Raw genomic sequence first — 24,721 nt, 5'->3', positions numbered from 1 at the left:
ATTTTTTTAAATATATATGTAAAAGTACAATGAGATGAAAAAAAATAATTAAAAACAACAATGACATCAAAGACTAAAAATTCATACTGACATTATAATTTTAATTTATTTTTTTTTTTTTTTCGCTACCAGTCACTACTGTAATTTTACTTTTTAAAATTTTTTTTTTACCTTAGAGTGACGATATTAAAAATTGTAGGTCACATTTTAACCGTCATTTGAAATTCAAGGAGAAAAAAAATTAAGTACGATGAGAAAAAAAATTATTATACAACATTGCAAATATAAAAAATTTACAAAAATTATTTATTCATATATATTTTCATTGATTTTTTTTTAAACATGAATTGAAGGAAAGATAATTGAATTTTTTTTTTAATATTAAAAAATTTTTTTCCCACCTAAAACGTGATGTGCGTGTAAATGTTATTTTTTTTCTCCGCAAATTCGAATCCATTTCAATCTAATAAAAAAATTCTTTGTCAGTATAAAAATTAATTATTTATTGGCAATAATTTTGCATTATTTATGAATAATAAATCTAATATGAGAATAAATTTAAAATTTTTTTTATAAAGATATTTATACTTATTTTAATTTTGCTCTTATTTATTTATATAAATATTATTTCATTTATAAAAACTATTGCTCTATTATTTTGATAAAAGAATTATCTTGCAAGAGCTATTTTGTCGAATTTTTTATTCTCTATGCCTTTTAGCAAACATTCACAAAAGTAAGCGGTAAAAAATCCTGCTGAATATTCATAAATTATAAAACAAAATTAAAAATTTTCCTTCAAAAAAAAAAAATGTCAACGTTAGCAAGTTTTAAGTAGGATAAAAATATAATATAAAATTTATAAAAACAAAAAAATAATACATTGTTAAAATATAATGTCGTTTTTTTTAAATTAACATAAAATGATGTAGCTTAAATTGTCTATTAGATTTTTTTTTTTAAATTTATGTTCCTAACGTATACTGTTATAATAACAAACACGTTTAATTATCGACTTTTGTAAATCAATTTAATAAACCTACATCGACATGAAAATTTAACTATTAAATTTCAGATTATACAGATATCAAATTATAGATTATCAAAATTAATCGAAAACTTTGATACTATTAAAATATTGAAAAATAAATTATAAAAAAAAATTTCATCACATGTTAAATTGTTAACTAACAATATTTAATTATAAAAAAATTAAATATCATTTTTATTTTTCATTAATACTTTATCAAACTTGAAGTCTGAATTTTTCTTTTAAAAAAATGACCTGGAAAAAGAAAAGAATTATATATCTATAAATTAACTAATGATTCTATGATTTTTTTAACAACTTTTTCTATCCCATTATTTTCATTTCGAATTTAAAAAAAAAATTACAATAGCTAGGTTTTTTATTTTTATTCAAATACAGATAGATACTTGAATTGAAATTTTATCCACTAACGAAACAGAATTGTAAAAATAAATGAGTTTTATATATACAGTTATTGGGTTAGTTTTCAAATAGTCAGAGAGCTCCTTTATCAATCCTTGATAACGAAACTCGACACTACTTCAAACTAGTATGTATATATCTACTTACTATATTGAAGAGTTAAATTATTCCAGAATAAAGTATATATATTTAAATAAACCCTCTTCCCTCGAGCTGACATTCATATTTATTTATATTTTTTTTCACTTTTTATTTTCCCCAATGTATCCAACATCGATATTCAACATTATTCTCTTGCTGTTTATCTTTATCGAATTTCATCTTTTTTTTTTTTTTCATTTTGTAACTTTTATTTTCACCTTTTTTTTTTTGCAATTTTCATTTTTATTTAATTTCATTTTATTATTACCATCGTGTAAATATGTATGTATTTTTTTTCTTCCAATTTCATACTCTTTTATTATTTTCAATTTTTATTCAAATTAGCTAGCTTTGAATTTTTTACATCCTCTTTAAATCATCACTATGTTTGTAAATATATGCATTTTTTTTTTTTCATACTATTTTTTTTATTACACAAAAAATATTACGTGATTAGACAATTTTTTTTCTTTTCTTTCGTTGTGAACGTAGGCAGTTTTTTTTTCGAGATTGTTGAAAATTTCAAGCACGTTTTACCGTGAGAATAATACGAAGATAGCGTAAAACGCAGTCACATGGGAATGCTTATCGAATAAGATCCAATAAGACTTCGATATTTATCATTTGAATTATTTTTTTTATTATATTTTTATATTCGATTGAACGCAGTATATTTCAACTTAATCCTACCAATAACTTTGAATAATAATTTGAATTAAAAAAGTATTTTTTACGTGCACATACGTGACATGTCTTAAAAAAATATTTGAAAAATTCAAATAAATTTAAATTACATTCAAATATAAATACTGTGCCATTCAAGTATACTCACGGTGAGTTGAAACAATAATAAAAATATAAAGACTCAAAAAAAAAAGAGGGAAAAATAAAAAAACAAAATGTAATAATAATAAAAACCAGAAAAAAAAAAATCATAATAATAATAAAAAGAAAAATAAAACCCCTGGGAGTTGAGTTGAATCTCCATATTAGTTTTCTGCACTACCACATTTTCTTTTTCTCTCTTTCAAAGTTTATGTATGAAAAAAAGTCTTGAGGGCAAAACGAGGGTGCTAATTGGCCATACGGTTTTTTGACTACCCACTGGGAGTTTCAATGACCTTGCTAAGATTACGTGTAAGTTTTTTTTATTTTTTTGTTTATTTTATATGGGTTTATTGTTATACAGTAATTTTTTATTCATAATTTTATATTTTTATTGTAAAAAATATTTATTTAGATATATATTATTTTTTCTCTTGAAATTTTAGTATTTATAAATTTAAAAAAAAAAAGTGTTTTTATTTTAAAGATTTAATAAATTTATAGATTTAGTAATGTGTCGACAACCGTGAGAAGAAATTAAAAAGAAAATGAGAAAATTTTGTCCCCTTTTGTCAGGTTATATGATCTGAAACTACCATTATCCCTCGACATTTACGTCTTCAGATCTTACGTATATTTCTTGCGTGAATAACGGTTATTATGGTATGTGCCCCTTCTTAATGTTAATACTACAATTTCAAAATTCCAAAGTTATATAGGCCTTGTGTGTCTCTTGACTGTATTACAAAAGGTCTACATATTATTTTTATCTATCTCCTTTTATTTTTACCACCCTTAAAACTCCACAATTTACCACACACTCTTCAACAAATCCCGATGGTACTATCATTTAAGATGGATAAGTTTTTGAAACTTGAGTTTTGTATTCCCCTTCAAATATATATATATGAACTTGACATCCAACCATGAAAACTTTATCAAAATTAAACACACTGATATTACCAAAAAAATAATGTCTTTGAATCACATATTTTACCAAAGTCTTCCATTATGTCAGATTTTTTTTTATTTTTTATTTTTATAGCATAAAAAATTGTTTTTAAATTATTTTTCATTTAACAACATTTATGGAATATTTTTATATCTTTTTTTATATTATTATTAATTGGACAGTAATGTCTCACTTTACTTTGGAGATTTTTTTTTTTAAACAAATCGAAAACTAAAAGTAAATTTTATAATTTTTTAATTATATTTAGATGTTTATTAAATACCAGACCATTGAAATGAAAAAAATAAAAATACTTTAATTAATTTTAAAACTATTAGGATAATAATATTCAGGTGTTTTATAGAAAATAATTTATAATATTAAAATAAATTTGATTATTTTTTACAACAAATTTAACATATGAACATTGTCATTGACATCGAATTAAATATATGAAGATTCAATGATTTATCAATAAAAATGATAGATAACCAAATAAAATAAATTGATATTCAAAAAAAAAAAAAAAAAAATTATTTGCACTTCTATTGAAGTATTTATGACACCAAGTGAATTTAGGTCGATCTTGGAATATAATTGGCGTTTCAGTCTGTTGGAAAAGCTAGGATGCCATTGAAATTCAGGTATAAATCCAATTCACCCAATAGATATATAGAAATCAAAATTGGAAGATATCTTTTGGATTTATATATATCTATATATATCGTTACAAGAATAATGCAAACCTCAATCTTGCTGCATTACACTAGACTACCTTTATCCATTTCATCAATTTTATCCATTAATACATATCCATTTCCATTGGAATAATAAACAAAATTTTACAAACAATACTTACAAAAATTCAATAACTAAATGCTAAATTTAATTTTAACAAATCATTATAAATTCATCTTGACTTGACTATGAATAGAAGATAAAAATATAATTCAAAAATCAATAAAACATTGATATATACATGAATTATCGTGGATATTTTATCTTTCCATAATGTTTAGTAATTTTTTCATAATTCTCTGATGATTTAAATAAAATTTATTAATTCACTCACCATTTCCAGTACTTGTCATTAATTGTCGCAATTTGCTAAATGTCGTGCCTGTATCTTCTGATGCAATTGGATCTGTTGTTCCAGTTTCTGGTTGGGTAGTTACCATCTTTAAAAAAAAACGAAAGCATGATATTACATATAATACACTAAATAATTTATTCATTTATTTTTCGAATATATAATTTAATTAAATTGTAGAGTGATAAAATGTTGGACAATATGAAATTGAGATTGTTATTAAGTCTACATCAATATAATACACTTTAGGCATACAGATAGGCATTTTATCTTTTCGATATATCAAGACATGGGTCATTGGATGTAAAATAGATTCGATAATCATATAATGGTATGAGATTGGTTAAATTCAAGGTCGATTATATACTTGATATATAATATAATAGCTGAGAGTTGGACAAAAATCTAAATGATGGGTAATGTCACTATCATTTTGAATACAACGAATGATCATTGGTAATTTGGTATACATTGTGAGAGACTTTTAATAGACGATAGAATAGATAGTGCAAAAGCCAATCTTGTATAATCATGATATAAATTGAGAGGATAATACACAGCACATATCAGAATATCTCTAATGCGCCATCCAATCTAAAATCTTTTCAAATCTCATCTTTTGTTTTCAATATAAAAGAATTTTTTATAATTTATTTTATAAAATAAAAGAAATATTTTTTTCTACATTTTACTTTGAATATATTTATAAAATTTATCAAGTAATTTTATTATTTACTTTTGAAGTTTTGAAAATAGGATCAATTTATTATCAAAAATTTTTATTTATTTGTTAAAATTTCAAGTTAAATATATACTAGGAAAAAAAAAAAGATGAAAGAAGATTATCCAATCATCGATATAAATTCATACAAGTGAAAATAAATTAGATCATGATTTAAAAAAAAGTAAATTTACTTTTATATTTTACACTTTGAATGTCTACATATAGAGAGAGAGAGAGAGTTGATCATCAATATCGTAATGGATGACTGACAGGCAAAATAAAAAATGAAGATATTCATCATTTTATCCAAGGGGATATATTGTATATATTCTACTTTTTATTTATAGATGTATATTTTATATAGCTTGTGCGTGATTTGTTGGGTGATCATTTGATACGAAGATAAACGATGTGATTATTAGTAAATATTTGACAGCAAAATATATACATAAGTCAATTAATTTCAAACTATACAAATTTATTTGTAATAAATTGCAAAAACCCCCTCGTTGGAAAATATATATATTTTTTTTTAATTTTAAAATAAAAACTACGTACGACAAAATAAACGTAGCCTCTTTTCTAAATTTTATTTTTTTATTTTACACATGCGGGATTAGAAAAAAACATTTATCTAATGACAGCACAAAAATTTGTTTATTTATTTTTATATAATTATATATTTAATAATTTTATTTCGTAAAAGTTTGAGGATAAAAAATTAGTACTCATTTAATTTTCAGTAGTACAAGTCAAGCAGTGTCAGACGAGAATTTGTATTTTTAAATTCGACTAGTTTAAATTGGTTAAATAAAGTTTAATAATAATTTTTGATTAACAAATTAAATGTTATATCGTTGATGAATATAAAACGTATTTATTGTGTGTCAGGATATTTGACAGAGAATTTGAGGATATGTGTAATTTAGAATCAAGATTAATGCCATCAAGGCAATTATCTTAAGATACATATATAACCAGCATGCAAATTTATATTGGCATGATGTGACGTTAAGCATCAACGTCAAGTTGAGCAAATCATCGATAAGTGAAATACTGTGGTTAATATATCTATACATATAATATATTGACATTCTATATAACGATTAATCGATGAACCCATTGACTTATCTTTCAAGCTTGTATGTATTTTAAGGTACATCACTTGAATTATTTTATAAAATTATTATTTTGTCATTTTGACATATCATATCATTATCAAATTTGGTTTTAAAATTTAGCTACCCTTATATATTTGTCATTTAAAAATAAATTTAAAACGTAAATACCAAATGAAAATTTAATCATTATTATCACTTAATAATTCTCAATATTTTGAATCTAAATTTTTCAAGTTGACTGATTGATTAGGACATATGCAATGAGTCGTATTTGAGAAAAATAAATTAAAAAGAAAGAAAAATAATTTTATTTATCTAGAATGACGCACAAAGAAACGAGAGCAAGGACATTATCGTAGGAAATGAGCGATGTACTTGGCCAATCAGCCTGAGGCTACATAAAAAACGGTCAAAGAAATAATAGCAATAATATTAATAATAAAAAAAAGTGAAAAAAAAAAAAAAAAAGGAAAAGTATATGCATTGAAAAAGGTGAAATTATTAAAAATTCTAATGACATGAAAATAATCAATAAAAAAAAAACCAATATCTAAAATGTCTATTGAAGAAATTACGAGGTAAATTTTTTTTTTTCTAAATAAAAATTGGAGTAGTAAATTTTTATTTCAATTAATTTTTAATAATCATTAAAATTTTTCGAAAGATAAATATTTGAAAAAAAAGTTATCCATTTGGTAAATTAAGGAAAAAAAAAAAATACTTTATATATATTAATTTTGTTGAAATGTGATACTTGATAAATATTTTTATTTTTTTTTGTTTTTGAATTTACACAGTTTTAATGAAATGATACCTTAAATAATGACTGTCTGATATAATATTTGAATGTCTAGTGAAAGAGCTTTAAATATTTCAAGTATTTTGGTGATTTAAGATCATCCATGTAGAAAATATTTCAAACAAGGGTTGAGAGGAGAAAAGACTGTATAAAATTTATCACCTTGCGTGCAACAGTGGCAACAGTGACACCACCAACAAATTTAAATCAATTGTGTCCAACTGACTTAATTTAAAACAGTGCTTTAAATTTTATTTTCATCAAATAATTTAAACATATTTAATTTATTTTTTTTTTCACGTAATCGAGATATACTTTATGCTATTACTTCAATGCATAATATAAAAAAAATAAATTAACTCACCTTTTTCATAAATGACATAACATTTGTTGGCAACATTTTGAATTTTTTTTTATTCTTTCTTGCTTTGAGTATAAAATTGAGATTAATATTTTATTAAAAATTTTTTTCTTTCGTTTGACGTGGTGCATATAACCAGGACGGACTTTTGACCTCCTGCCAATGCCAAATGGCTTTCATAAGTTCTTCTTTATTATCATCCCAAATTTAATACACAATTATCGATTGATAATTTTTTTTTTACTTCATATTTCTCTATTAATATAAATATAATTATTATTTATTTTAATTCCAATAATTCAACGAATTTTATCAGTTTCACATTTTGGATAAAATACCAATATTCAGCTCATTAAATTCATCACAAATTTATTATTATTCGACTTGAAATTCCTCAGCATTTGTGTGTATCACTTTAAAATCTGAAATCAATAAAAAACAAAACAATATTATTTTTTATAATTAAAATTAATTATCAGTTAAATTATTATTATATTCAAAAAAAATAAAAAAACAAATTACTTCAATTAAATTTATTGTAATATATTTATTGTCATGCCAATGTGAAACGTGACAAAATGAATATTTTCAAGGATTATATTTTCACTGTCAAACATATCAAAATAATAACAATAACAATATCATTAAATTTTATATGTGTATTTTGAATTAAAATAAAAAAAAATTGATAAAATTGTCAAATTTTTATTACATATGAACATTTATAATTGTCATATATAAAATCGATTTGTAAACGTGATGTTTATAAATCAAGGATTTAATTGCTGGCTGGTTATTTGTATGGCAAATATTTGTTCATGACCAGCGATATATTCAAGTAATTTAATTGGATTTTAAATGGACCATGACCACAAAATGTTTTCACCTGGGTTTTCATGAACAAAAAAAATATATTTGTCTCAATAATTTTATTTTTCAAATAATGTATTTTACTTGATTTTTTTTTAATATTAAAATTAATTAAATTTATATTTAATCTTGTATTTTTTGGATTGAATTAAGAGGTATAATAAATATTTAAAAATACCAAGCGCTATCTCCATTTCAGTGGTCTTGTTTTTTTTTTTTTTTTCATTTTTTTTCTTCGCTGCGATTTTATCCAAGAATATTTTTCTTATTTACAACTGTTATATATAGATATTGTGTACTTAAAATATAGCTATATTTATTGTAAAATTATATTCACCAGGCAAATTAAGGAGACCCTAGTTTAGGCAGGGAATTTACGTTGGTAATTCCGGGTTAACCATAAATTCCTACTGGCCGGCAGGCTAATTACTAACGAGACCCAACCCTTACTATATATATACTCTACACTTGCTTCAACATTTCTTACCATAAAAAACATAATAATAATAAATTAACATATTTTGTGTAGTTAATCATTGGATTCTTCATTAATCATGGCACTTTTTCATATTTTTTTATTTTGATTAACTGCAACATTTTGCTCTACTTGTATTACATTAACATGAGCGTTTTTTATATTTTGTTTTTTTTTCGCTTATCATTATTTTTTTTATTCTCTCTTGGAAAGATTTAATTATTAATCATGTGGAATTATTTATTTTTATATTCTACCTTTACTTGTTTTTTTGAATTTATATTAAAATATTCATTTTAGTGAGGTTGAGCTTTTTTTTTTTTTGTGAAATAATAAAATCCAAGAAGACATGAAAAAAATCTGGAATAAAAAAGTAACAATATTGTATATAAATTTTTGAATAGATACACAGTCAATTTATATTTGCACAAAAAATATATTTTTGCTGGAAAAAGGTAAACGGAAAATATATATTGACACACAAACACATTTGGAAAAAGATAATTGTGTATAGGTGAAATCAATATCGTTTTACGCTCAGTCATTTCTTTATCGTTGACAGAATGCCCATTTTTATTGTATCGTACATAAAAAAAAAAGAAACACTCAGCCACTTAATTTTTGTTGCTTTGTTTTTTTTACTATTTGTACTCAATTTAAACCAAAATATTTATAAAAATCAATAATTTAAAGGGTATGAAAATTTCAAATACATCAGAACAAAAAATAATTATAATATTCGGTGCTCACGAATTGTTTTTTCATAGTTATGTACTGTTTTAATGACCAAATCTCAACTAAAACGAAAAAAAAAAAAATAATCCTGAACACATACACCACACACATAAACAAGAAAAAATATTTTTATATTTTTATTTTTCATTACGTCATATACTTTATTTTTTCAAAGTAAACATCAACTTGATTATTACAAAAATTAATTAAAAATAGATATAAATAATGAGAATGGAAAAATGAAAAATACATTGAGATTAAAAATAATACTTGAACAATTTATTTAAAAATAACTTTTATATATTTTTTCATAAAAAAATGAATTAATACATGTAAAAAAATTTTCATATTTTTTAAAATAATGTTAATATTTTTAAAATTTAACATAAAAAAACTGTGTAAAAATATGTGAAGCTATTATTTGCTTATCAAACACAAATACAAAAGTAGAAAAAATAAAATAAAATAGAGCACTGTGTATCATGTACATATCGATTGAAATATTATCTATAATTTAATCTTGATATTTTGAAAATGATACACAAATTTATGCCAATATCATCACATAACCAACTGTCATTTCTCATCAGTGATATTAATTTGATAATGAATTCAATTTTCAATGTTTTTTTAAAATTAACATACAAGTATATTTATTTTCATAAATATAAAAAAATATAGTTAATCCCAGTAATTAATTTCCAAAAACAATGAAAAGTATTATATCATAATGAATAATAATTATTATTATGTTGGAAAATAATTATAATTATTATAGAAAAAGAAAAATAAAATCACACAATTATTACGTTTAACAAATGAGTATTAAAAAAGAAAAATAAAACGGATTATGTAATATTTTAAAATTAGTTAATAATACTAATTGTTATGATATCAAATTGTGTGTCTGACCATTCAATGTATTTACTACTGAATACGTAATTCTATATTGAGTGGGTTTGGCAATGTTAACCCTTCATTGCGTTGGTAGATAATTTTAGTTTATATACAATATTCAAAGGAAAATAACTAGAATTTAAACATCCATTGAGTGGGTGTACACACTTCATCATCCCTTTATTATCATCCCCTTTCATAATTATTTTGTGAAATTTAATTTCCACAAATTCAAAAAAAAAACTATTTCTTTTTTGTTTTATCTAATTTCATGGAAAAAGAATTGAATAAATATAAAAGTTAATATTCTCAGTGGTTTTAGTATTTATTTATATAAATTTTAAACAGACATGATTTATAATTTAATTTGTAAAATAAACTGAAAACCCCAAAGCCAATATTAGGTATATTAGATATATTGGGTGAGGTCAAACTTGAGAGATAAAAATTGAGGGAATGGGAAATTGAATGAAAAAAAATAGGTGAATGTAAATGAAGAGGTGGTAAGGAAATAAAAAAAAAAAAAAAATAGTAGCTGGGTGCGGTCGAACGAAATTGAATTAACGTGACGCAAACTGCGTGGCAAGCCATGTTCCACCCCCATGCATTTCCTTCGTGTTTGATAACTAGTATATCGTACATAAAGCTTTTTTCAAACGCACATAATATACTCTTATATAAAACCCACGCAAGCTTACGATCGACGCACCTCTTTATATAAATAATAATAAATTATTATCATAATATTATGAGAAAATTTTTTTATATCAATGATTACATAATATTATTTCAATAAAAATAATAAAATTTATTATTTTTTATATAGAATGATTGATTTTATTTTTTATTAATCAATTTGTTTAATTACTGTAGTTTATTAAACATAACATTTGATAGAAAATTATATTAATTTATATATATTACTTTATAGAAATTTATCAATCAGATAAATTAGAAAATATCAAGATTTATTTGTTTATTCATTTCATTTTTTTTATTAGTTAAAGTGAATAGACAATGACAAAGATTAAATAAAACGAAAAAGAATAAAATAAATAAATAAATAAAACATTTAAAATACAGACAACAAACACATTTGTGAGAATTTTATCGAGAAAATGGTTGCCACCTGTAGCTATTGATCGGTTGAGTGCAAAGCTCGAAATTTAACTTTGACCTCAACTATTTTTATGTATAAATATATAAATATTCCTAAAAACAAAAAAATTTCATAAAACACTGTATAAAAGATGAGAAAAAGTTTTATTACATGATTTTGTTGAAAAAAATATTTGTGGTATTGACACTGCACATGAATTTGTGTCATATTTTTTTTAAAAAAATAAATATATAAAAATCTCTCAATTTGTATATTGATATTACAACTTATATAAACTCTCAGTTGTCATACACAAAGCATGTCCATCAAGCTCAATTACCACAACAAATATATCACTGAAAAAAAAAAGACAAAAATATTTTATTATAATCTGATAAATTTTTTTTTGTCACGTTATATCACCATTATGAATTTATTTATTATATGTATATCATTTACCAAGTGTTTGATATTTTTTATATATTCATATTTAAATTAAATAAATGAAAATTATTATTATTTATCTGTCAGTTATATAAATTAGTTTAAAAAGCTTATGCAATTATTTGTATTATAATTTTTTGTCTATTGACTGAAAGTTTGTCAAGGTAAATTGAATTTTTACGACAGTTAAATGTATACATGTATTTAAATTAAATGCGAATTTATTTTGAGTAGTATAAATATCATCAAAAGAAGCCCTGAGGTACTCTAAAAGTTTCGAGGATTAAAGCCGGATTATACAGTTACTCGAACTACTGCGTATATATTTTCTACATGTATGTCAATACAACGCGTATTATATTTAAAACTAAATAGAAACTTTTTTTTTTTTTTTTTAAATAAATATTTATAAAATTCATTAGCCTTTGTTTTTTTTTTTTTTTTTTTATTAATTTTGTTTATTATTAAACGATATTTAGTATAACAAGTACTTTTTAATTAGTGGATTCGATAAATATAAAATTTTAATATGAAAATGATAATAAAAAATATAAATTACTTATGAATATTATGATGATAATAAAATATGATTCAACACTGAGAGAAATTTTAATATTAAAACATTGAATAGAAATTACTATAGTAATTTTAATTGAGATGATATTCTACAATAAAATTATGTAAAATGTACAATGTCAAAATTGTTATATACATTATTATTATACAGTAGTTAATATTGAATTCAATAAACAATTTATAATTACTGATTAACGATAATAGTTATGAGTTAATTAATATATAAACGATTATTATAAGTTCAAATAAATACTGATAAATATTCTAATACATATAATAAAATTTATATATACATATAAAATTAGCATAGACTTAAATATTACTATATTTTGTAAATTGTATAATATATGATTAAATGATTGAATTGTCATAATTTCAAGCATCTACATTATCTTTTATAATTTATTATTGTAATTTATAATTTATCAAGAATGAATATTTATCAATTAAGTTTTATAAATTAAATTTGAATTAGATAAATGAATTAAATGTACTTTTAAATAAAATTTATATAAAATATATAAATTATTATCGTAAATCAATAGAATTTATATTGAATTTAGTCATATTAAATAAAATATGAATTTTACTTATTTATAAAGTCAATAGTTTTACATAAATTGTAAAAATTTATAATATACAATAATTTACAAATAATAAAGTTTTACTAATGTAATATATACTTTGAATAGTTAAAATCAAGTGTATATAAAATTGAGAAAAAAAAATAATAAAAAAAAATTAAATTCTCAACATTAAAGTGGATAATATTGGATCTACGTTAAGTATAGTGGTTTATTTCTTATGTTTTATGTAGAAATAAATTGCACACCAACAATCTCATATTTTATTCATTTTTTTTTTTTTATTATTGTTGTTACTGTACTTGGTATCAGAGTCTTTGTACTCGTTGAAAAAAATTCACAAAGTTTACAATGGATATACGTGAAGTAATGTGTAACTTTTGGAATATTATTTTATTTATTTTTCTAAATAAATTGGTTTTATTTTGATATAAAATAGACGATTTAAATATATGTAGCCAGTATTGTTTTGTCAATAAATTATTATTAAAAAATCATATAAATTGTAAGAAGAAAATAACAAAGTATATTGATTTTTTTCCAGCTAAATGTTTATTATATTTGACAAGTTATTTATTATTGATGAAAGAAAAATAACGGGAAAGAAAAACTGGAAATTAAAAATTACATGAACAAACAATTTTGATAGTCAATATTTAAAAAAAATAAATAAAAAACAAGATCAATGAATTTTCTAATCATTTATTTTTTATTTTATGAACTTTACTATAAAAAATTCGTTCAACTACTTAAATTTGTATATAAAAAAAATGTCATATTAAAAGTCTGCAATGTTTAATAATAATAACAATAAAAAATAAAATTTATTGTCAAAAAAAAAATCCCCTTCAATATTATTGAACAAACATGTCTGCAATTTTCATAAAAAAAAAATTGGAAATCTTATTTTAGTCGTCAATTTAAAGTTTTTGTCTTGATAAGAAGAAAAAGAAAAAAAAACAATCTATATATATAAAATAAATCAACAAATAAATAGAAGAAAAAAAAATATATATTGGAATTTATTACTACAGTCATTCGGTAGGTGATGGAGAGTAAATTCAAATACGAATAAAATGAAAAATGAAAAAAATAAAAAAATCAAAGAAAAGACAGATACAAAATGAAAAGTAAAAGTTGCTATATTCAGCGAGAAAAATGAAATAAATTCCGAGGGTGATATAAAATTTTCTACATGATATATAAATACATTATTTTATACAAACGAAAAGAGAGAAAAAAAAAAAAACTTCTTAGCTTAAAGTTTTGACATCTTGATAATAAAAAATATAAATCAAATATAATATCATAATAAATATGAATTATTTTATCAAGAAATATTATATAAAGTTGATAATTAAATTATTATTACAAATTAATTTATAAATTCAAGTTTTCTCTGATTATTAGTTTACAAAGTTTCAAGCATAAATTTCAATAATATTTGTTTATTTTAAAAGAAAAATAATAATAAAAAGTATATATTTGAAATGAAAAAAATATATGAAAGTTAATAGAATAGTAAATACAACTATTCGTTGTATAAAAGTAGGTCAATCCGATGACCCTGTCACAGTAACCTTAAAGTTTCAGATGCAATATGTTCTCGCGCGCATCTCGAATGTAAATGCTTGGAGAATAATATCCAAGCAAAAAAAAAAAAAGATGAATTTAAAATGAAAAAATAGTTAAATGTTATATTTTTTTTTTTAAAGTTGCATAATTGGATATCATCTTTATTAAACGTTTCATACTTGTGAAATTTGAGTATACTCATCTCGAGCCATTTGTATTCTCTTATTTCACAAAATTGCTTTGAAAATTTTCACCTTGTTAAATGCAAACACACCCTTCGCTCTTACCCCATCGTCAAGATCAAAAATAAGATTGACAAAAAAAAATAATAATATACTCACTAAAGTATATACTTGTCACAAAATATATACTTATCATTTTAAACTTGAAAATTTTAAACTTTTCTTTTCTCCTTAAAGCAACACGTTAAACAAAAAAAAATAATAATAATTCTCTTGAAAAGCTCGATTTTTTCTTGCTTGCTTTAAATGTCGACAAAAAGAAAATAATAATAATTCAGCTGGTCTTTTGTGCCGTCGGCAGATTGAAAAATAAATCGGAAAAAAAAAAAATGTAAAATTTTCAAATCCTTTGAACTTGACGACACATACTCTTTGACGCAATTCACCAGTCTGTTATCGACGAAAAATAAGAACAAAAGGTGAAAGCATCTCTTTCAATTTTTCCATCAAATCGAAAGACCAAAATAAAAAAATGAAAGTACAGGAAATGATTAAAATGAAATACAAAAAAACAGGTCAAGGCTACTAATTGCGAATTTATTTTTTTTTTTTCTATTCCCTCTCGTCCTGTCATCTTAGTTTTATTACCTTTTTTTTCTGGTTTCATATTTTATCTTGCTCCCCTTGCTACAATCATAGGCGCAACAGTTTTCATCCCTCTGATATAATAATATCTCGTTAAATACCATAGGACAAAGGGCTCTCATAAAACCGCCTGATTTTTTTTTTTTTCTGAATATTATAGTCTCATATAATACTCCCAAAAGGAAAAAAAAAAAAATATACACACATCGAAGGGTAGTACTAAAAAAGGAAGAAGATCATAATAAATAAAAATAAAAAAAAGATCACATCGTAAAACACAGACGCACACGGACTAGCCCTCATACAAAGGTCAACAAAAAAGAAAAAATAAAAAGAAAAGGAAAAATACCTTAAAAAAAGTAAAACATTGTGTGACAAATACAAGAGCCAAGAGAAAAACTAACTGAATCACCAACCTGTTACTTTTTCTTGCCGGTTGAAAATAGTTGTCCGATCTTCATTGCACAAAATATAATTATTAAAAATAATTTAAAAATAAAATTAATAAAAGCAAAAAAATAAATTTCACAAACTCAGTTCAATATTAAAATTAATTTTTTAATAAATTTTATTATTAATAAAACCATTTAGCTTTTTTTGTTAAAACAATTAATTTAAAAAAAAAAAAACAAATTTCTAATTTATAAAAATTTTTTTTATCATTGTTTACATTTTTTTTTTTTTTTTCATATCAACACATTTGAAATTTTTGTTATCGCGAAATACATATAGTATACTATGATGTCTGTATATATTTTTTTTTTAAAAGACAACGTAGCAATGTTTACGGGCAGACAGCCCGGCTTGCACTGGCCCGGGCATCTCCTGTTTCTCCCACTATTTTCACTATAAGGTACCTTGATGCGCGACCGATCTGCTGCCACCCGACCAAGAGGCCGCCCCGTTATACCTCACTAAGCTTTAGCCCCCGAAAAAAAAAAAAAAAAAAATGAAAAAACCAGCAAATAAAATAAATAAAAAAAATATACACTCAGTACGTGCACGATAGTTTGTAGGTAACACAGCAGAGGGTTTGTAGGGTAAAAATGAGGGGATGATAAAAGCTCTCTTTTGTCCCCTTATTGCCAAACTTCTCTTACTCTCTCTTCAATTTGTGTATCTCTCATTCTCACTGTTTGACAGAGCGCAAGCTCACAAAATACTAGAAAAATAAGGGCGAGGGGATGAAAACACTATCGTAGGCAACAGGAGGATATCCCTGAGGATGTTGAGGGCGCGTCCATAGATTTAACATCAATTTACTTTTTTTATTTTTAATTTTTATTTATTTAATTGTTTATTTATTCTATTTATCTTTTATATAATAATTTTTTATTTCATAGTTTCATTTTTATTTTTTTTTTCAACTTTTAACACATTAAAGTTTTTTGTATACTTTTTAGAAATACTTGTATGTAAAATAAAAAACAATAAGAGTGTTGAAAAATTTATAATACTAAAAATTTTATTTGAAATTATTTAAAATTTTTTTTTTTTCTATTTCAAATAAGTTATTTTGATTTATTTACTTTCTAAAAAATCTCTTGAAAAGTCTTTATTATTTTATATTTTTTATTTATTATTGTTTTTATATTTTTTATTTGTTACGTATTGATGATGATATAAATTATTCGTGAGTTATATAATGTTAAATGTGGCTTGAATGTTTTTCCAGTATTCAACCACGTGTTGCGACACAGTCTTGTCATTTACAGGCACTCAGCTTATTGCAAGGGTGAATTTGTCGTAATCCAATCTAAAATAAAAAAAGATAAATTAAAGAAAAGATACAGCAAAGTAATAAAATTATATAATAACAACAACAATGATTGGATTTTATTTGTTTACGCATGATATAGTAGATATTTATTATATTTTTGTCTCAACTGTGTTGAATAAATATAAAGAAAAATAAATGAAACAATAGTTTTTTTCATTATATTTTTCAATTTTTCTTTGGGCTGTCATTATAGTGCAAGAAAAACCTCCAAGAAAATATATTTTTTGAGAAAAAGTTGCACTCGAAAAAAGGGGAAAAAAAAATTAATATATTTATATAACATCTGTATAAAAGTCTTGAGTAAAAAATGCCAGAGTCTAGAGTTTACTAGATCTTTGTATGTATTTTATATTATAGAAATGAATAATGTTGCTTTTTGTACGTGATGAAAAAAAATAAGTTTATCTCACGTCAAGTGTGTTGTGATGTGTCGTTGAAAGCTAAAATGCATTTCTAGTCTTTTTTTTTTTAAATTTTTTAAAAACTGTTTTTGGATAATTTATTCTATAAATATATTTTATAGGTTGTCATATATATTATTGACAATTCACAGTTATTTTTTTGCTTTTTTCATCGCGAGAAATCATTATATCACGAATGAAATTGTCAATTCTAAAAACATTTTTTATTTACTTTATATTTCTCTGGTTTGATTCATTCAAATTATTATATAAATATGTTTTTTTCAGTAGAATCATTAGGAGATCCTAGGAAATTCATTTATTTGTTAGTTGATAATTTATTTTATTCATTTTGTTTGAAATAAAATAATATTTTTAAAAATTTATACAGCTAATTTATACTTTGTATTTTTTTTTGTTATTTGCTCTTTGTACTCTACAATATTCTACCGAGAATTTTACATTTTTATTATTTTTGTTTTCAACGTAGGATTATTCATGAACTTTGAAAGCAAAGCTTTGACCAATATCTATGATAATTTCTTGTTACTTGTAATACTCAATTCACCACATAATTCTCTTGGGTATAAAAAACTTCTCAATACACTTCTCAATAACTCAAAACTCACACTGAAATTATAGAAAATAAATTTGCAATTTTCATTCAGTCAATAACTTTCGATATAAAATTACTCTCTTGATATGAAAAATATATAAAAATAAAAAAGAAAAAAAAATATTTCTAAATGACTACAGTAAAAAGTATAAATTAAATTATCCCTTTTAATTAATTTAAAAGATAAAAATAATAAAAAAAGCTATAACATTTATAATTAAATTTTTTTGAATAAAAATAATAAAAAATTTTTTTACTAAACTATAAATTCAATCTTCAATAATTAAAATTTTTCATAATTTTTTTTTTTCCATTTCAATGTTTAAATAATGAGCCATAAAAAAACATACACACACATATTTTTCTTAGGGAAAAAAAATAAATATAATGCATGTAATAAAATTAGGGTATAGAAGAAATAAAAAACAATTTTCCCATCAGAATTATAAAGAGAATAAATAAATTAATAATAAAAAAAAAAAATTCCAACTATACGTAAATAGCTAATCTCATTCTGAGCATTCGGTGTTCGTGCGATTTTCCCTTCGTTGAAAATTACATTATACAAAATAAAACACATATGTATAAGAGCTGGTGAAGCAGAAGTTTGCACTCACGCAGTAAAATTAAATTTAAATCCACGAAATTACTTGATTAACTGTTACCCACATAAAGGAAGCCTAAAAAATTTTAAATAAAACTCAAAAATAATGCAGCAACAAACAAAATTTTTTGCTTTTCTTTATTGCCTCTAGTTAAATTCTCTTTCTAGTTATAAATTCACTCACCCATTATTTTTTTTTCTCTTATATATTCTTTTTTTTTTTCCTTTAAATTTTTTATTTCAGTCTATGTATTTCTCTTTTCTCCAGTTTCCAAGCCATTTAATTAAATAAAACGAAACATACACACACACACAGCCACACCAGTTCACAGTGTAATTTTGTTACTAAGTTCATAGTGAATTCAGTCAATTTTAGAAGTTCGTAATTAACCGTTTTATTAAATAATAATTAAAAGTATATATCCCATATAATAATTATTTTAAATAAAAAGTATATAGATATATGATTTTATACAAATTGATTAAAAGTTTTAATATATCCAATTCATTTAAATCAACTGTCGTGTTTGAACCTGATCAATGATTTAATTTATTTAATTTATTCTGTTGCAGGTTTCGTAAAAGTTTAGTGAATTTTCCACCTGCAGTTGATGGAATCATCATGGACAACTCGGGAACCAATGAGTCATTCAAATTATCATCCTGTAAGTTTAACATAACAATTTTTTCTTTGCAATTAATCAAAAATTTCGTCGAACAGTTACCTTGATTTTTTTGTTATCATAAACTGATTTTAAAATTTACCATTTTTTCGTGTAAATAAATAAATAAATTTAAAAAATTAATTATATACATATTCATGAATAAAAATATATATATTTTATTTTTCATCAAATACGAGATGAATTATTATTGATCAACAAGAGTATCATATTGACTAAGCTGGCAAATACGAGCAAAAATAAAAAAAAAAAATAATAATCTCGAGAAGGGATGAATCCCTCTCAATATATTTCTCTAGCAGTGGCATACTATTTTCTATTTAATTTAGGTCATTCTGGGTCGATCGTTTCGTCAAGGTCGTCAGGTCCAAGTACCTCTTGACTATTTACAATTATTATTTTCATTATTATTATTATTGTGCAGTCAACTAACATATATATATCAACAACAACAACAACAACAACAACTATAAATGAGTTGAATTAAACTACTGTACTACAAACTTTTTCTGGATATCGTTCAAAAACGTTTAACAAAAGTATCCTATATACTATTTGGAACTGAGAAATGTTTAAGTTTCTATTTCCTTTAACTCTTCCTCACCCTCTATCAACCTTTTGACCTGAATGTATTTACTATTTGAGTTTTTCAAAGTGTATATATACATATAGGGGCATTTTATTAACAAACAGTTATAAACAGTGCCAATAAAATATATAAATAAATATTTTAAAATACAATATGTCAATACAAATATGTATTTTTTTATAATTGACACTGCAATTTTATTAGACTTGATTTTTCATTTCGTAAAACAATTTTATTCTGAGAAATTTAAATACAAATTAATAGATGAATATGTTTTCTTCTTGGAATATCTGAAATCTGAATATATATTGACTCAATATGATTATAATTTATTTTTGCAGTAAAGATAAAAAGGATTAAATTCTTGGAAAAAATAATAATATTATTATAATTTATGTGTGTTTTAAAGGGTGAATTTTCATAGAATTGTATTTATTTTAATGGGGGAATTGTTGTATTATAAGAGCACATATTTGAACATATTGAAGTATCGATGAGAATTGAGAAGTGATTGAGAGACAAAGAGAGAAGGGTACAGATAAAAATGGACAAAAAGGGATAGTTGAATGAGGATGATAAATTTTTGAGGGTGGTTTTGTGGATGAAGGTTTCTGTATACTCGACAAAATTAATGCTAACGGCTGTATTAACTATTAACGATAATGGTTTGAGCTTATACATCAGCATTACGCTCCAATTATTATCCATAGTTACTGAATTTACTGATTATGTTTTTATAATCCCGCGTATATATAATATCAATTCTTTTTTCATAAATTTTAATTCAGTATAACTAATTTTTTTTTTTGTAAAACTTTTCTTGATTTGAAAAAAAATTTACGACACTTTATGTCGGCTTAGAAAATCGATATAAATTTATTTGAAAAATTCATCATGAATTTTTAAAAAAATCATAAAATTCTGATGACTCATGAAGTCTTGAATGATACTGCAAAAAAAAATATATATTACTCCGAAAATTTATTCGTTTTTTATTTGATAAAAAATGACTTTAAATAATAAATTAAAAATGACAAAAATTTAGAGTTTAAATAATTTTGAGTATTTAAATTGTCGCGGTTTAACTAGAATTAAAATGGCAATAAGCTAGTAAAAAAAAATAAAATAAAATAACTAGAAAATTAAAAAGAAAAAAGTCTCTATTTAAGATAAGTATAATTATTATTTTATTATAAATTTAATTTCATTATATTTACATATTAATTAATTTTTTTTTGAATATTAAAATTTAATTCAAATTTTAAATTTTGCATTTTCAGTAAACTCCGGCTTGTAATAATTGATAAAAAGTCAATTGTTGTTTATTGCAAAATTAAGGTAAATAATCATTACACAAATAATAAATATTTTCAAACAATTACCAACATTATCAATAGTTATTACAATATTAAAACAGAAATAAACATTTCTATGTTTTTTTTTTTGTTTTTAATTATTCAACTATAACCTAACTTTTTACTGGTATTATATTATTGTATAACTGATGCAACAAATTCTATAATATAAAATTAATAATTGTTTATTTATTTATATTGATAGATTATCGAGTCATGGACGGTGATCGTATGCCAAAAGTTGATCTGTCAAAGGATTCTATAAAATTATCAACATCTGATTTACACTGGATTAAACGAGTTGAACAAGAAAATATTGACAGAGTAAAAAAATTAAAAGTAATACGTAATAGAAATCTTATTGTTGGTGGATTATTAGGAGCTACTGTATTATCAATTTATTCATATACACTGAAGGCAATTAAACAAGAGCAATACTTTGATGATTTTGATTTACCAGAAACAACAGTATCAGAAGAATAATTATTTAATATAAATAATTTTGTAGTTTATATTATTCTTTTTTTTAAATTTATAATTAATTAGTTAAATATTAAAAATAAACATATATTAAAATGGCTGCAAATTTAAGATTTCCACCATTACCATCAATAAGAGATATTCTCAAGCTCTATCGTCTTCAAGCAAGAAAACAATTGGCTCAAAATTTTTTAATGGATGAACGATTGATAAATAAAATAATACGTCAAGCTGGAAATATAAATGGTTCACAAGTTATTGAAGTTGGTCCTGGACCAGGTGGTTTAACACGTTCAATTATGAAAAAATTACCAGATAAATTAATTGTCGTTGAAAAAGATTATCGTTTTAAGCCAACATTAGAAATGTTAGCTGAAACATTTGAAACAATTAATGGTAAAATGGATATTGTTTTTGATGATATATTAAAAACAAATTTAACAACAATAATACCAGATGATTTTAAAAAAGAATGGAATGATAAATATCCAAAAATTCATATTATTGGTAATTTACCATTTAATGTATCAACACCATTAATTATTAATTGGTTACATGATATATCTGAAAAAAGAGGAGCATGGTCAATGGGACGTGTTAAATTATTATTAACATTTCAAAAAGAAGTTGCTGAAAGAATTGTTGCACAACCTCTGGATGAACAAAGATGTAGATTGTCACTTATGTCACAAGCATGGACTTATCCAAGATTAAGATTTATGATACCTGGTAAAGCATTTGTTCCAGCACCTGATGTTGATGTTGGTGTTGTTACATTTGAGCCATTGATAACACCAAGAACAACTCATCCTTTTAAACTATTTGAAAAAATGTCAAGACATTTATTTTCATTCAGACAAAAATGGTCACGTTCATGTATCAAGTATGTATTTTTAATTTTTTAAATGATTTTATCATGTTTTTCAATTTGATTACTGTTATTAATAATTTTTTATTTTTATTACAGAACATTATTTCCACCGGAAGTTACTGAAGACATGACAATGATGATGTTTAAATTGTCTGATCTTGATCCAACAATGAGACCAGTGCAATTTAGTGTTGAAGATGTTGATAAACTTTGTACAGCTTATAAATATCTCGTTGAAAATCATCCAGGTCTTGAAAGTTATAATTATCGTGCATCTAAAAAAGTACTTGGTAAAAATCAAGCTGTAAGTCTTCAAATAACAGACATTGATGATGATTATTTAATTCCAACTGAAGAATTTAGTGACACAGAGCAAAAAATTCAAGAAAATATTTGATGGTTTTAAGAAAAAAATAAAAAAACAAATTTGTATGTTTAACAAAACAAATTTTATTACATATTATTTCACATTTAATTGCAGTTGTTGAGTTTTTTTTTTTCTTCTTTTCTTTTCTGCTTTACAATTACCATAAGAAAAATATATATTTTTTAGTGCAAATGTAAATATTTACAGAGATTTAAACACTTGAAAAATATCGATAAATTTTACCTTTGTGTTGGCCCATTAAATACTGTGTAATACATTTTTTTTTTTTCGTTTTTAACTAATTGAAATACAAAGTTGATTAACAAAATTATAATGGATATTTTTATTTTTTTTTTCGCAAATTTACTGGCACTGAATAGGAAAAAAAAAAGAGCATTTGTGAAAATTTAAAAAATTTTTGTATTTTAGTTATTATCATTTGCAAAAAAAGAATTTAAAAAAAAAAAATTAATTACATCCCAATTAATCCAGTCGTTATCACAGCTACTCAATTTTTTTCTTTTTTTTTTTCTCAACATAATTTAGTTATTTAATTTTGTTCTGTTGTTTTTTTTTTTTTATTTAAATTAAAATCTAACCTTACTATAATATATTATGTGCGTATTATTTATAAATTTATAAATTTCTGATATTTAAATTAATTATATCAACAGAAATTATTAATTGTAATAATTATATTTGAATAATATTTCGATTATTTTTTCTTCAATTTGTATTGATTTTTCATGGAAAAAAAATGCATATACATATATATTTATCTGAACAGTTATGAAGAACTTTTATGAAGCTTTTATTTGGTTATCAGATGTTGAAGTTTAAATTATTACCTAACTCAACTTCTTGCAACACCACATATCATTATATTTGGAAGTGCGCCACGACGTCTTCGCCAACTTCCCAATGATTGTGCATGTGCTTGCAATGTTCTGCACCATCTTTTTGTTCTTGCTCCATCTTCAGCCTGAATAAAAATTAAAAATTATTTAATATTTAATATTTAATACATTTAAATTTAAAATAATTATTTTTACTAACTTTAAAAATAAATGTTTCTTTTGTTGAAAGTTCTTGAATTTCAAAGTAATCTTCAAGATCTGTCTCACAGCACACGATGCATTTATCAAGACACAATGGTTCCTAAAAAAATTAACAAAAAATTAATTATTTATAATTTTTATATTCATTATTATTAATTATATATTTTGCAATAACTTACACGAAGAAGTGAGTAACGGCCAATTTTTTCTTTCACCAATAACAATGTAGCTTCTTTAATTCCAATTTGTCTTGGAAATAGAGAATCATCATTTGAATCCAAAAATTCAGTGTTTGACTATTTAATAAAAAAAAAAAAAAATTAGTATCATTATAGTTAAACTGATTGACAATAATTGATATTTAAATTA

General features: G+C 22.8%; 3 protein-coding genes across 5 annotated transcripts in view; 1 reads left to right on the top strand and 2 right to left on the bottom strand.

Annotated features, from left to right (window-relative positions):
* Positions 1–16,359, bottom strand: part of LOC122853047 (regulating synaptic membrane exocytosis protein 1) — a 51,311-nt gene extending 34,952 nt beyond the window's left edge. For all 3 annotated transcript variants that reach the window (XM_044153266.1, XM_044153267.1, XM_044153268.1), the window contains exons 1-3: positions 15,965–16,359; positions 7,470–7,888; positions 4,444–4,549 (exon numbers count right to left, since the gene is read on the bottom strand). In XM_044153266.1, the coding sequence (XP_044009201.1) occupies positions 4,444–4,549; positions 7,470–7,505 (142 nt within the window). In that variant the 5' untranslated portion in view covers positions 7,506–7,888; positions 15,965–16,359. The remainder of the gene's footprint in view (positions 1–4,443; positions 4,550–7,469; positions 7,889–15,964) is intronic.
* A 5,056-nt stretch (positions 16,360–21,415) lies between these two features.
* LOC122853048 (dimethyladenosine transferase 1, mitochondrial) lies at positions 21,416–23,672 on the top strand. The gene is made up of 3 exons (XM_044153269.1): positions 21,416–21,559; positions 21,782–22,939; positions 23,024–23,672. Exons 2-3 carry the CDS (start codon positions 22,152–22,154, stop codon positions 23,322–23,324), a joined length of 1,089 nt encoding a protein of 362 aa, XP_044009204.1. The 5' UTR covers positions 21,416–21,559; positions 21,782–22,151; the 3' UTR covers positions 23,325–23,672.
* Positions 23,673–23,814: 142 nt separating this feature from the next.
* Positions 23,815–24,721, bottom strand: part of LOC122853044 (putative uncharacterized protein DDB_G0282133) — a 29,849-nt gene continuing 28,942 nt past the window's right edge. The window contains exons 10-12 of the mRNA XM_044153251.1: positions 24,532–24,648; positions 24,351–24,452; positions 23,815–24,276 (exon numbers count right to left, since the gene is read on the bottom strand). Coding sequence (XP_044009186.1) covers positions 24,148–24,276; positions 24,351–24,452; positions 24,532–24,648 — 348 coding nt within the window. The 3' untranslated portion in view covers positions 23,815–24,147. The remainder of the gene's footprint in view (positions 24,277–24,350; positions 24,453–24,531; positions 24,649–24,721) is intronic.

This window comes from Aphidius gifuensis, linkage group LG3 (genome assembly GCF_014905175.1).
Source record: "Aphidius gifuensis isolate YNYX2018 linkage group LG3, ASM1490517v1, whole genome shotgun sequence".
Classification (NCBI taxonomy): domain Eukaryota; kingdom Metazoa; phylum Arthropoda; class Insecta; order Hymenoptera; family Braconidae; genus Aphidius; species Aphidius gifuensis.
The sequence above is the reverse complement of the archived record's forward strand: the minus strand, read 5'-3'. Positions and strand labels throughout refer to the sequence as shown.